We start from the raw sequence: 15696 nt of genomic DNA on the forward strand, positions 1-15696 counted from the left end.
TCCAGGCAATTCCAGTTTGCACTCAAAACTACCTAGTTAATGTATTAATTCTGTCAATTGTATTTGTTTTCAAACCTGGCCACATATCAGAGAGTAGAACTTATATGGGTATTTTAATCCTTGGTTACTTCTGAGAACCTCTGACTCATTCATACTCTTGCTGGTTGGAAGATCATATTTAAAAGGATAATTGGAATCATTCAATTTTTTGGTAATTATGATGTATGACTAGTGTCTAGAAGGTAGTAACATGTTTTAGTTATAATGACCCTTTTAGACTAAAATACTTCGGATGGAAATACATATTTTTTATGGACAGGGAAAGGACTTACTAATTGTATGCTATATGATGGAAAAATTTTAAAGATTTGTTGGCCCCAAGTTTGATCAAACATTCATGAGCTATTAGTGCTCAGGACTTGTGCCACATCTGTGTAGAATGGAATGGTCAGATGGATTCCTGCGTGGAATCTAAATTAGAGGCAGTTTCTCTCTCTCAGGACATACAGGTTTTAGGTCATTGGGATCACCCTAAATAAAGAAGTAAACACTTGTAGTTTTACTAAAGGATCAAATGCCACCATCAAAAATGTGAATTATCTAACTTGTCATCTCACAAAATAGGAATCTATTTGTCATATAATTCAAAACTTTAATTTGGAAATACATTTTATTGTTGTTGGTTTTTTCTCAAACAGGGTCTCTCTACATAGCCTTGGTTGTCCTATAACTCGCTAAGTAGGCCAAGATGATCCTGAACTCATACAGATATGAACCGACTCTACCTCCACAGTGCTGCAACTAAAAGCATGTGCCACAATGAGTAGCAGAAATATGTTTTCTTAATCTCTTAAAATTCGATATTTTGTTCACCTGAATTTTCACAGAAAATTATGTAGATGATTTGTATGCTCATGACTAGTGGATGAATCAGTTACATTGTCTGACTCTTTCCAAATCTCCCATGACCAAAGACAGAATACCCACCTATTCAGCAATAGAAGAGAGATGCAACACACATACATACACACACACACACACACTTCATCTTATGTCCTGTTAGTGGCAGGCTTGCCCTCTCCTTGTGTGTGTGTGTGTGTGTGTGTGTGTGTGTGTGTGTTTTTCTTTCCCTGAATTCAGTTGACAGCATTTTAGAAATACACCCCTGGAGTCTTTGTCACCACAGAGATCTATTGTAGGAATCCTGAAAAGAAAGAAAATTACTCACTTATATTTTGTGTTCTCTGCAGATATACAAACCCAGTAGATCATCACTTGCCTGCCCTCTGTCCTCCCTGAGTTGGGGATAATTGGCTTGTTATTATTAGACACTAGTATGGTTATTATTTTCATTTCAAAAAGATTTGAAAGCTTACAGTTCAGGGCCACCAAGGAAAGAGACATTCAAGCAGATGCATACTCCCTGCTGGCAGGCAGGGTAATATCTCAACTACTTTTCACTGAGGCGTAAGAACTGTTGAGTAATGAAGACTGAGGCATAAATCATTAAAGAAACAGAATTGGAAAGGGTTTTTATGTTTTAGAATTGTAATTAAAATTGTAAATTCACAGAGGATATTATAAATTTGACAGCAACATATACAATCCTTTCATGTTTAGAAATCTGATTTTTAACCTAGTAATTTCTAAAATTGTCTTTGCATCTATGTGCATAGTCACATAGAAACAACCTGACAAGAATCCGCCCCCGGCAGCTGTTCCTTCGCTTCACATCCGCTGCTCCATCAGGGCTACCTACTTATTTAAACTACCATAGAATGGCAAGCATTGGCTTTGGAGAATCCAGAAATGCAAATTTTATGTGGACTATTTCTTTTCTTCTGTGTTTTGTGAATAAAGCAAAAGAGCTTTCCTAGTGACTACATTGCAGATCATTAAAGCATTCCTAGTGGGGGTGGCATCAGGAGGTTGCTATAGTCAAAACTAACTTTTCTCATTGTCTAAATTTATAGAATTAGAATTACAGAGGACAGTGGATTTTGATAACTGCTGTCATGTTCCTTCTATAGAAGCCTCTGGAATATGTGTAGATACAGTAATTTGTTTTATTTTCAATCCCTCTCTAATCTCCAATCTTACAGTGCAATAGACAACAGGCGTTCTTTTTAACCTGTATATGTTTACTTTTGAATAATATTAGTCTTATGCTTGTATCTTTGTGAGCCACTTGTCATCCTTGAGCTGCGTTTTCAATATATACTGTCTTTGTTCAGCAACATGGTTGGAATTTTAACCGAATGCTCGACTCTTGGATTCCTTTCAAGATTACTGACATTGAGTTCAATGTTATTTGGTATTTAATCATTATATTACATTGTTTTTCTTTTTGCTGAAAATTCTCTGCTTTAAATTTTTCTCATAGAAAAAATAGTTACATTCAAAAAATTACTCTATCATATTTATGTAAATTATTTGGCAAGTGGAAGATAATGTATCATTGGCACATAGATGAACTATTCTTCCACTTGTAATAGTACATTTATGCATTAGTAAGAAACATTTAAAGAAGTTTAAGGTATTTTATTGACACACAGAATCCATTGCCTGGAATTGTTATATAATGAATATAGTATTAATTCTAGTATATGCTGTACTCTAATAATGACCAGTTTTGATAAGATCCTACATATGTTGGAGGCCCTGGCCTGCATGGCTAGATCCTGGAAGCCTTACTGAGAAGGATGGGAGATTAAGAAAAGACAGCGTAATTGAAATGTGTAGTAGACACACCAATAGCCAGACACTCAGCATATTTATTGTACATATTATATTATAGAGAAGGGAAAGGGTCTCTGTAGTGGAAGAGTCTCAGGGAGCCATGAACACAAAGTTGTCTGGGATGAGGAAGCTGTGTTTAGTCCTCTTTGAAATACTATTTTTAGCTAAAGGTAATAGTTAGCCAACACTGTACTCAGACTACAGAAAAGCCTTGCCATTCTCCTGAGTCTGACCCAGGAATTCTTGTCATTTCCCTGAGTCCAAGACAAGGAAGGCCTTGCCATTACTGTGAGCCTGAGGCATTGACATCATTGCCGTGGCCATGCTCGTGTCATCGATGCTCATTCATCCCGGGGTGTTTTATCTGTGAGGCTATATTCCAGGGTAGGTCCTTGAAACCACCAATATTACTCAACCTAAGGTGTACTTGCTTGTGCAAGTTGTGGCTATAACCTTTGCAGTTTGAAGTATGACAGCAAACCTAGCACAGATTTATTTCCCTTTCTCTCAGCTACACGGGTAGAGATTCCTTCTTACTGTCATTCTCATCTCAGTAGTCCATATTGTTTTCCTCTAAAGTTAACAGCCTCCATTTTAAACTTCTTATTTTAAGGAACCATTTTGCAGTAATATGGTATGCTGACTTGTTGGCTTCACTGTTCTTGTACTCTGAAACCATTATACAACTTGGACTTGCTGGGCAATAAGAACTGCTTCCCATGTGGTGGGGGCCAGAGAGCAGATTTCATCACTCTATGCAGAACATGTGGGCTGAAAGTTGTTGATTATTTCTAGAATTTGTATTTCATATTTACAGTGACTAAAACTGCCATGGAAATCAAAACTGTAGATAAAGGGAACAAACTTCTGTGTGTTGTTTCATTGGATTCTCAGACCAGCTCTTAAGCCTTAAAAATATCCATGTGGTTATAACCAAGACTACAAAGGCTACCTGTAACCTCCTAGACAGGAAGCTGAGACAGAAAGATTGATGGAGATGCCTATCCAAGCTACCTAATGAGACTTGGGCCAGCCTGGGCTAAAGTGTGATACCCTGGCTTGTTTGTTTGCGTGTTTGTCTTAAGACATACTATAAATGAGTTTAGCTAACTGGATAGCTTTACCTTTTCTTCTCTTTTTGCAGTGATTAAAAAATAAATAAGAAGTCTTCAGTCTTACATAAACAAATTATAAATAACATTTTCTGCCCTATATTAAAACAAATTATAGTTGTTGTATTCTATTTACTGATAAGTTGTTCATATTCTTTAATTCATTTTATCCTTGAAATAACTGAAAGTTAGCTAAAACTAAAAATACTGCTTTTACTTTCCCTAGAGAAAACAACCTCAGGGAAATTGCTTATTTGAGGTTAAGAGTCAAGTAGCAGAGAGCCAGCATCAGAACCCGGAGCCTCTGCCCTCAAATGTCAGCTCACGCTCTGTCACTTGCCAGAGTGAACGTAAGGAATCTGATGTATTGAAATCTCTGACTTTAAAAGGTTGAAAAATGAAGCAGAAAACAAAGTAAAGCCTACTTGCTATTCTTTTATTTGCCTGGAATTTTATAATTAGATATTATAAAAAGAGGCTTTAATATGTGACATTTTGCATCTTCCTCCTGAGAATATAATGCCAGTTTTAGTATTTATAGTCCCAAAAAAAACCTTCAGAAAAAGGCAACTGAGTAAAAGCTGGTATACAACACACATGCATACATAAACACATACACTGTCCTCACTGTGAGTCTCAGATACCAATTTACATTTCAAGTATGAAACAAGCTTATTAGTTGATACATTTTTGGTAAAGTTACAATTTTATTTGAACTTATATGTATTTTTAATGTAATGGACTTAATTGTTATTCTATAATATATATCAAATGTTCATGTTTTTAGATTTAATACTTTCTTAAGTCATCTATACTTCCTGTCTCTAGGGGAGGGTGGGGATCACTTTAATTTAAATGGAAATCACTGAGTAACTAGAGTCACTACTTGCCACACAACTCCAATTAGACTGAGGGCTTCAGAGAATGGCTAGTATTTTTGTATGGAACCTGGCACAAAGTTCACTCTGGATCATGGTCATTTAGCAATGACAAGTGTCAAGCATCAGCAATCAAATGTTCACTTTGAGTTAATTTTTCTTATAGTAGGGATGAATTTTCAGCCTTTCCAAAATTGTTTCTATTCAGCTCTGATCCACCTGTAAGTACAACAGAAGGTGCAACCATGACGATAATGAGGAAAGGTCTATACATAGCTCTAGATGTAGAAGATCAGGGTCAAGGCTTAGAGAACAGGACCTCTTTCTTGCCATTGGAATGAGTTGGGCCAACTGCTTTTAACAATGAAATTGTTCTATCACAGGTTTCATACTATAAAAGCCTATGCTGTCATTTATTGTCCTAACCTAACTGCTTTTAAAAGTACTAACACATCTAACTGTAACCATGGTCTCTAAATGGCTTCCTCTCTGCCCTTTCTCTTGAACAGCTCAATGGTGATCCGGGACTTAACCTTACGTAGTGCTGCTAGCTTTGGCTCCTTTCACCTGATCCGGCTGCTCTATGATGAGTACATGTTCTACTTAGTAGAACATCGTGTTGCTCAAGTGACAGGAGAGACACCGATAGCAGTGATGGGCGAGGTAAGAGCTTCAAGGGTTGTGACCTACTGTTTGTTTTTTTATTATACTTCCAAATGATTGACTGAAGCAACTTCAGTCCTACAAGGGACTGTTGTGTGTGGTTTCAATCACAGAATTCTAAGGGTGAAGATTCTATCATATCAGTGGAATGTTTTGTTCCATTATATACACCCACAATAAAAGTAACAACAAAACAAATGAACAAACGCAAGACCTTAAAAGAAAAAATATATTTAAAAAAAGGAAAGAAAAACTATTGATAGGAGATAAAGACCAGTGTCTGTGTAAAAGCTGACCCCTCCCCCCAAAAACCAAGAGTTAAGTCTGTAATTTATAAGCTCTTTCCTAGCCTTCAAGAAGGAAATGAATTGGATTTGCTTCAGAACACCTATTATGATGGTAATGATGACTGGCAAGTGGCTGTGGTGCAAGCATGGTTCTAATCCTTTGCATATAATGAAACACTTAGCAGTGTATTACAATCCTCTGAAATTAAGTGATTCCTTTTCCTACTTTGTCAGTCTGCACCTAAGGTTAGTAGAGTAAACACAGGTACAGGGGTGCTCAGTGGTTCTATAGCTAGGAAACACTAGATACATTTTGCTGAACACATGGTCTGATTTTTCAAGCCTATGCCTGATCACTAATGGTGTTTCTAGAATTTCTAGGTAATTATAAAAATGGCTTATCCACACTCAATGTCGGAAAGTGGTGATTCTTACAAGAACATGAATAAAAATCGGTTAATATAATGAGCAATAAGTACAAAGGCTGAAATAATTCAGTGCTGGCTCATTTTATTACATTGAATTGGAGTAAGCTGTATGTCAAACAGTCCCTTTTAAAATTTTTGTAAGTGTATGAGTGCTTTGTCTGTGTGTGTATGTCTATGTGCCATGTATATGCCTGGTACCCAGGGAAGCCAAATAGGATGCCAGATCCCCTCAAGCTGGTGTTGTAGACAGTTGTAAGCTACCATGTGGATGCTGGAGGGAACCTAGCTCCTCTAGATGAATAGCTCATTGCCCTAAATGGCTGAATTATTTCTCTAGCCCTAAATGTCCTATATGTCTAACATTTTTAATATTCATTTTTCCTAATTAAAAATAGCATCGTTTACAATTGATGATATTTATATCTTTATATGATCATGCTTAAATGATACTGAATGATATATATATACGTAATTTGGAACAAGAAATGCTGTAATTTTTAAATAATAGACCGAACAATTTAGATGTTTCTTAAATTTGACCATCTTTACTTTAGTGAAATAAATATCTCCTTACAAGATGCCCATATGGACTGAAGGATTTCTCACCTCAGGGCTCAACACTTCTGAATATATCTGTCTTTTAGTGTCTTTAACATTTTGCCATACACCTTGTTCTCTGAATCTTTACCAGAATGAACAAAATAATGAGAACAGTGATTCTTATTGTCACCATGTAGCTTCCCTTGTGTCTCTACAGAACAAAGGTATGAGCCCATCACACTGAAGACTTAGCTACCTCCTCACATGAGCCTGCAGCCAGTAGGAGCTCTGCAGAATTTAAGTGAGGCACACTGTCACCACTGGCACATAACCATTGTAATAGACACTTTTAGCTACATGAATAGGCTGCAAATGAACAAGATAAATTACAGCACAATGCAAAGATATATTAATAAAATATGGATGTAACAATAAGATGTAAATTAGCTTCTGTAAAATCGAGCTCTAAATGTGATCCGAGTCTGTATGCTTGCTGTACCCTTACCCAATTTGTAAGAAAATCATTTTTTAGTGTCCACATTAATGCACCATTCAGTCTACAAAGCAAACCAAGGCCAATTTCCTCCATTGAATTCCGCCCCCACCCCACCCCCATAGCACTATACTTTAGAGGCTGTTTAGCTAGCATAGACTTTGGGTCTTAATCCTACTATCTTATCTAAAATTATTTTATATCTGTGGAAAGGAGATGGATTGTCAAGAAACAGAACAGAAAATCACCACCTCCCACCACCATCCACGTCTTCCACCCCCTGGTCCCAAGCTGCCTCATGTTCTTCTCGTATATTATTCTAAACTTATCCTCACTTCGCCCTTTGGAATTTCTCTTCCTAAAGACCTGCTAGGCCTGGTGGAGCATGCATGGCTGTAACCCCTGCACTTGGGAAATAGAGGCAGGGAGAGCACTGGATCAAGGTTAGCCTGATCTGAACATCAAATTTAAGATGCCAGTCTCTACTGCATGAGTATTGTCTCAATGAATTAATGAATGAATGTATATGTGTGAAGAGAGATGAGGGAGGGTGGAGAGGGGGGAGGGAGGGAGGGAGAGAGGGAGGGAGGAGTGTAGGGGAGAAGGCTCAGTGGTAAAAAGCACTGACTGCTCTTCCAGAGGTCCTGAGTTCAATTCCCAGCAACCATGTGGTGGCTCTCAACCATCCTATTCTCTTAAGTTTGGACTTTTACTTTTTGTTTTAAAGCTTACACAATGATAATTGCATGTGTCTCTGTGTGGTTTGTATAACTGAAGATGTGATGACTATGAAAGTTATGTAGCACAGAACTTTTGAGTCAAAAAAACTGAATTTGGGACAATCCATGGTTTCCTGTGTTGAAAACCAGACTTTTTGTCTCTAAAATTAGTTGGCTATTAATTTACAACTCTGTTATGATTAGATATGACAGTAAACAATATGGCTTTTGACTCTGTATTCAAGGAACTTGCATTGCAATGGAGATACGTATATAAAGGTTGCTTTTATTTACTCTGATGATGGAATGAGATGAGAGCCCTACCAAAACCGTGTGAATACATGGCTTGGACTGAGCCTAGAGTATTTCTTTCTCTGTTCTAACTATTCCTAGGCCTAGGCCTAGAAGCTTCTAGCCTCCATAAATCTGATCTTCCAAGCTAACTGATTCAAACTGGCTTCCCTCAGCTTCTCACTGCTTAGCCTCAAAATAACGCTGGCAATTGTTCTAAATCTTCTGGCTTCTTCTTGTTCTTTGGCTTCGACTGCCTCTGCTGACCTGCACTGAACTGCACGGACTCATAAATGACAAGTCTACTGCACTGACTCACAACTAAAAGCCTCTTGCAGACTGCACTTCTTTTAAATAGCTTCTCTTTCTTATGCTATATGAACTGTCTTGTAAGAGCTGATCATATCCTAAAAACAGGGAGCAAAAACTGTTTGTATAACATTAACTCAAAATGTATGGAATACTTGTCAACATCTATGCTGTCATTTGTAATAGAGCTTGCCATCACTTGCTAACATTTCAGTTGAAGTCATATCCTGTCACTTTGCTAGGTGTTCTGAGTTCACACTTATTATTACCCCAAACCTTGCAAAACATGTATTGGTGTCAGCTGTTACCACTAAGGTCAATGAGAATGAAAGTTGAGCATCAGAAATGGCAACTGCTAACAGCTAACTGAGCAAAATGTTTCCATCTCAGTGACCAGTGCTGGTAATCCACATTTAGCTTTATCATCCTGAAAAGTGCTTGCATATATTTTCCAAAATATGCAAAGGGACAGTGTTATTAACCTTGTATCTATACCATATACAATACCCCAAGCATACCATCCCAGACATACATGTGTGTGCATGCCTATTCTGAGATCGTGTAAACCAGATCCCTAGTAGGTAACATTTTATCTTTTTGTTCTAGGGCTTCTCTCTTGGGTTTTCATGGATGTATCTTGATCATCCTCCTACCCTGTCTTACCAGTTTTCTGAGATATTTAGAATATGCAAACTAAGTGCAATATTAATTTAAGAAATTTGCAATTGGAAAGTCAACTGTTTTAGAAAACAACACATTACACCTTTCAGCTCCTTCATACCCTGCTCCACCATAGACACATACCAGTCCTAAATGATTTTTTTTCAGAACCTGTAGTTTGATTTCAACTCTTAAGTTTGCTTTTCTATATTAGTTCAGACATCCTAGAAGTAAATGATGAGTCTGACACCCTGGAGGAGCCATGATTAAGCCCTTCTTATGTCCCTCATCCACCCAATCCCTAGGATTGGCTGTTTGAAACTCTTCCAATGTTTCCTACCTTTCTCCAGGCTTGCCTTTCTGTTTATTTTCTCTTTGCACAAGAGAAAATTGCCTGTTTATTACAGCACAAGAGAAGGACTTGATTTTTATTGTATTATGGGTTCAAAACTACATCCCTACCCTTAGGACCCCGGCCATCAGCCCTCTTCCATGTTTCCTCTCCTTCCCTGCTGACTCATACCTACAATCTCTCTGTCCCCTCCTCTGTGGAAATAGAGCATATCCAACAATAAGTACTGGAAAATAGTCATTCAGGGAGATAACAAAATGATGATAGGACAGACTTCCAACTTACAGGACTGCTCATTGGTTCTCATGGGTCATATATGGGATATATTTACTCAATAAAGTTCCTAGGTCAAGTGAACCTTCTAGAATATTTCAGAGACCCTCTCCAAGGTGTTAGGTCTTGTTTAAATGTTGAAGCCTGAATTGCTCAAGTGCGGAAAAGAACAAAAATAGAAATTCAAGATTGCTTAAAACTTGAACAACTGAAATAGTCACTGAGGACCTGAGTGACACCACAGCATGTAATCCTCTTCAGCAGTGCCTGTCACTGGGTCCTTTAGAGAACTTTTTGGGTAGTGGCTTCTTGGATACAACTCACAAGGCAAAGACCTAGCCACAAATTACGCAGCACATCGCCACTTACTGGCGTGTGCATCGTACTCCATCATCCAGAGCCTACTTTTACCCCAAGTGACCCTAAGAAGTGTCTATTGTACTGTGGTTTTTTGCTGCTATGAAGGTGATGTTAAACTGACTTTGTTCAAAGTGGGAAAGGTCTTCGTGTTGTTTATTTCTTCTGTTTTGTGACAGGAACTTGCTTTGTAGTTCATGCTGACCTCCAGTTCATTGCAATCCTCCTGCCTTAGTCCTCTGAATGCTTATATTACAGGTGTGTATCTGATTTAAAGTAGGAAAGGTCTTTTCGTAAGGAAACTACATCATGTCATTGTTTTACTAAAATATAGCAATCAAAGTATCAGGAAAGATGTTCTCAACAAGAATATGGACCATGAGTGAAAATAGTGTAAGCTCTGTAAATCTAATTCATTTATGTTGAAGAGAACATGTTTCCAACCCCCCTCAATCTCATTGTCTCTCCAAGTAATCACTGCTGGTGTGGCGCTTTGAGTAAAAATGCCCCTTAGGACCTTAGGGAGAAGCATTATTTGAATACATTAGGATATGTGACTTTGTTGGAGAGGGTGTAGCCTTGTTGGAGGAAATGTGTCACTGAGGGGAAGGCTTTGAGGTTACAGAAGCTCAAGCCAGGCCCAGCGTCACTCTCTCTTCCTGTCACCTGTGAATCCAGATGTAGAACTCTCAGCTAATTGTCCAGCACCTTGTCTACCTGCATGCCCCATACTTCCTGCCATGATGATAATGGACTAAACTTCTGAACTGTAAGCCAGCCGCAATTAAATGTTTTCCTTTATAAGAGTTGCCATGGTCATGGTCTCTCTTCACAGCAATAAAGCCCTAACCTCAGACAGCTGGTTATAATCAAACTCCACTCCTTCTCTCCTGTAATAAACTAAGGCTATTCTTTGCTATTAGATATTATGCATGGCCTTAGTGGGAACTAATCAGTTCAAGAGCAGGCTTTCTCTTCCGTACATAGTTTTTTATTTGCATAAAGCATGTTCTTCCAGCCTCTACCTAACATTTGCAGGACCAGGGGTATCATATGTCTAAATATTTCAGACATTTTGAACCAACTATAAATAAAATCTGCTCCATCCATCTACCTTTAACAGATATAGCTTGATAACTTGATGGCTTATATTTAATGTTCCATCTCGTCCAATGTCCATGCCAGAAGATAGAGATGTAGATGGCCTCCATCCTTACATACCTCTCTTCTATTTCACTCTTCCCAACTTGTCATGTGTGAACCCTTCAGGACAGTGTTCAGGATTTTTCCACATCTTGCAAATGAGTTGGCGCACCCCCACACCCCCACGTCTGAAGAGCAACATTTGCATAGGCCTGACAAGGAACCTGTCCCATTGGGCAGGGAATTCTGAGATTACAGAAAACAGAAGTATGGTAGAAAGGTAGACTGTAGGAGGGAAAACAAACTCCAAACAGTAACCTCCACCTGAATGCTAAAGGCAAAGCACGACTCTCAAGTGTGATCAGGACAGAGACTGCTCCCTACTCTGGCTTTGGCCTGGTGACAATGGTCAACATTCCTACATTTGAAACTATGTGCTTTCCAAAGCAGTTTGGCCTGAATTGCCTTCCACTCCACTACATGCATGCTCTCTAGTAACTTTTTTTTTTTTTTGGAGATTTTAAAACATTGTGAAGATAGGTTTGCTGCTATATTGCCAGGGAAGAAAGACCATGAAAATTAAAGTTGTAAATTAAATATGCTGCAGTGTGTGGGGATATATAGACATGCTGTCATGACACCAGGCCAGCCTCAAAAAGCAGGGCATTAGCAATGAAAGCTGCCATTGTGTAGAGGAGAGTGACAGAAATCTATCTTTTTGTCAGTTTCAGTGACAATTCTTAGAGAATATATAGAAAGGCTCATGTATAGCAGAAAGCATCTGAGGAACCCAATACTTTCCGTGAGTATTTCCTTCAGAATAAAGTTGGAAATTACTGTAAGTCTACAACTCCCCCCACTCCAGTTATGAAACTCTGTACCAATGCTAACTGCAAAATGATTTGGTAGATATTTAAGAGAAATGATGCTTAGAATACCTTAAAATCCAAAAATTAAGGCCAACTTCTCCTGAATGATAAGAAGAATCATCTGAAATAGTTGCCGCTACTTGACCTTAACATCAGTTAACAAAACATAAAGCTGGCCATTGCTGAGCTTCCTGTGACTTATAAAGTTTAGCATGCTCAAAATTCAAGCCAGTAACAGAGTGTTAAAAGAACATGATTGGTTCTGGAAGCTCTGAATCTGCTTGTTAATAGTTTCCCTGCGTCCGTGTAGGAAGCTTTAAAGGGCCATATTTCTTTCCTCACTTCTCAGAGTGGAAGAAGAAGCAATTGGCCAAATTCATCTGAGCCTCCCACCATTTCTAGTTGCCTGATCTCCACCTTCTCTGAAAACACTCTGCACATGTATGCCATGCCCATGCGCAGGCAGGTCAGGCCTTCCCAGGGTGTTTGTTTCCATTATAAAGATATAAATCAATGTAAAATTGCTAGTTCCAGCCCCAACCCTACATAGAATATATAGGTCAGCAACCTTAAAGCCTAACAGGCTAGGTAGGATTCCTACAGCCTCTTCAGCTGAGAGGTATTCATCTTGAAATCATCCTCTAAAGATTACAGAACAAAATGTTAGGGTTCTGTCCACATTATTGGGAAACTGAGTGTGAATGCAATACTGGTTTTGTCTCTGTTCTATGCCATTTGATAAATGCACATATTTAATTGTGATGATAACCCTGCCTAATCCATAGTGAAGAAAATCAGGCTCTTTTAGAGTATAATTGGCCTAGGGCCACATAGCTTCTAATGGCAGAATTGTGATTTAAATGCTGCCAGGCTGGATTTATATATAAATAGCATGTCTATACGTGTTTCCTTGTCCTGCTCCACTCGCCCTTTAATTTAAATTGCATAGTTAAAACATTATATTTATTCTTGCTTGAGTCTTAGTTTTGTCATCATCAAAATAAACCTAAAGACTATTTCTAGGACTATCAAGAGGGTTAAGTTAGGAGAACTGAAGGTGATGTCATACAGTGAGAGCAGGATACAGCCTTGTCCTCCAGGCTCTCTCACGAGCCCCAAGCCACATCACCCACTGCAGCAACAAAGACCTTGGGAAGCTTCCTTGTGTTAGCACCATGCTATGATGCTGTGAAGTTTACAGTGTTAGAGCCCTCCAGAGGCCCAGCTGCTGGCAGTATGAGGTAGACAAGGTAGACAGAGAGGCAGACAGGCACATGGTAAGTACTTCATCCCTTCCCTTTGTATGAGTTTATAAAAATTGAAATTCTATGCATTGCCCAAGATTGTATTTGATTGCCTTTTATTAAGATTTAGATTTTTTAATTGATTGTGTACTTATTATCTCAAGCAATAATTTGTATAATTAGACCATCACTTTTTGGGTCAACAAAGGTGTACTAAAACAGAAAAGATAACAACACATAATGTGGGCATTGATAATACTGTATTGTGACAGAAAAATAGCCCACAGTATTTGAATGCTGAATCAAATAATCCATAGAATTACAAAGAATCTAGTAGCATTCTTTGGTATGTAGCCAAAGTGATAATCAGAGGCAAATTAATTCAGTGATTTGAAAAACACAACCAACAAAATAGAATGGAGAAATAAGTCAATTAGAAAGAAAATGCCAGCGTCGGGGAGTGGCATCAATATAATTAGGTCTAGATAGTCATCGCCAGACTTGAATTCAAAGCTCACTAGCTGGAATAATTGAAATGCTTTCTAAGTGCTTATAAAATGGCAGCAGTAGTAGAGAGTCTGTATGGACTTTATGGAAACTAAATGTGGTACTGCAAGTCTATAATCTCAGCACTGAGGCAGAAGGTAGCAAGTTTAAGGTCAATTTCAGATAAAGTGAATTCAAGGCCAAGCTGGCTGCGTGAGCTCCTCTCTCAGGATGAACAGAAAGGACAATGAGCAAAAGAGAAACATAGTGAGATGGGAGCATTGGTGCACACCTTTAATCAAGGAACTCAGGAGGATCATAGTGAGATGGGAGCATTGGTGCACACCTTTACTCCTAGAACTCAGAGGGCAGAGGCAGGTGGACTCTTGAGTACGAGGCCAGCCTGGTCTGAGTATTAACTTCCAGGACAGCCAGGCCTATAGAGAGAGAAGACCCTTTCTTAAAAACAAAACTAAATTAGATCCAAAGAGTAACAATGAGAGAGAGACAGAGAGAGAGAGAGAGAGAGAGAGAGAGAGAGAGAGAGAGAGAGAGAGAGAGAGAGAGAGGAGAGAGAAAAGAGTGTTTTATAATTTCTTATGATTAATGTGGGGTTTGGTGCCTATTAGAACTTAAGGATCTTGGTCAGCAGTTAACTAGCAAAATACATCCACATGTCTTCCCACATAGGTGCATGTGAAGTTGTAATTCCTGCCAGCACTAGCCTACACCATAAGGCCAGCATCCCCTTAATCTTGGATCTGTAGACTACCCCTGCAGGAGCTGACCCTTGTAGAGGAGTAGGCTTCTGAAGCTGAGATGTTAACCACTGTGGCTTATCAGCTGCTGGTGATCAGGGTCAGTAGGGATGCTCGCGAAGGTGTGTAGCATTTGTTGTGGATTCTGCCATTCACATGGCCTGTAGTCCTTTCACATGACAGCCACTGGATATCTGACTGTGTCCTAGATACAGTGTAGACCTCATGCAGTCATGGGGGAATGGGGGTCGGTGCTAACAAACCAGGCTATCCTATCTCTTACAGTGTGGCTTTAATGTTCCAGTTGTTTTCTAGGCCTTCGTTAGGATGAAGAATTTAAGGGTGTTGTGGTCTTCCAGCCCATACATTTTAGCATTCACAATTTTAGCTTCTGCTTCATTCTCCAGACTGACTTCCTTGTGTTATACTGACACTTTTCACCTCTGTGATCCTAATAAACTTCTTAGGCACATGAAACCTCTGCATCCTGGAAAGAACTACTTCTCAACCCCTCAGTCGCTATCAGGCTCATACCCTAGGCCTCTTGGAGACCTACTGAAAGGTGCCCTGGCCACGGGCAGCTTCCCACTCCCACTGCATAGCCATTGGTGGTGTCACCGTGAACTTAACAGTCCGTCAGGCTGCCACAGGCTATAGCAATTGTGTATCCTCGTGGACTTCTGGACCTCGCAGAGGAATCCAGTATTGTGATCTCTGCTTAGGGTTTACAGGAAATAGTTTGTCAAAAAAGAAGTCTTTTTTTTCTCAAAAATAACAGAGCAAGTCTGCATGGCATCCATACCAAGCCTTGTCTGTAACTCAGTCTGGCTCTGACTTTATGTGATTTCCTGTTCATCTGGCTGACAGAATTTTAATTCCCATGTACTGAATGCCATGCATTTTCTACAAGAGTGTTCTTAAATCCCTTACTTTATATATTTGTACTCCTTACTAAAAGGTGAAATTTCTATATCCCTCTCACTGTTCCCACTCCCAAATCTGTTTCTCCTTCATAATGTTAAGATGGACATGACTGACCTAATATACCACATATTTACTATGATGTTAGGGCAGTCAAGTCACTGTTTTCCATAG

At 38.9% G+C, this 15696-nt stretch overlaps 1 protein-coding gene across 5 annotated transcripts in view; it reads left to right on the plus strand.

Annotated features, from left to right (window-relative positions):
- Rfx3 (regulatory factor X3) overlaps positions 1-15696 on the plus strand; it is a 261188-nt gene that overhangs the window by 233112 nt on the left and 12380 nt on the right. For all 5 annotated transcript variants that reach the window (XM_052187737.1, XM_052187747.1, XM_052187754.1 and 2 more), the window contains one exon: positions 5239-5392. In XM_052187737.1, coding sequence (XP_052043697.1) covers positions 5239-5392 — 154 coding nt within the window. The remainder of the gene's footprint in view (positions 1-5238; positions 5393-15696) is intronic.

Source organism: Apodemus sylvaticus, chromosome 1 (assembly GCF_947179515.1).
Source record: "Apodemus sylvaticus chromosome 1, mApoSyl1.1, whole genome shotgun sequence".
NCBI lineage: Eukaryota > Metazoa > Chordata > Mammalia > Rodentia > Muridae > Apodemus > Apodemus sylvaticus.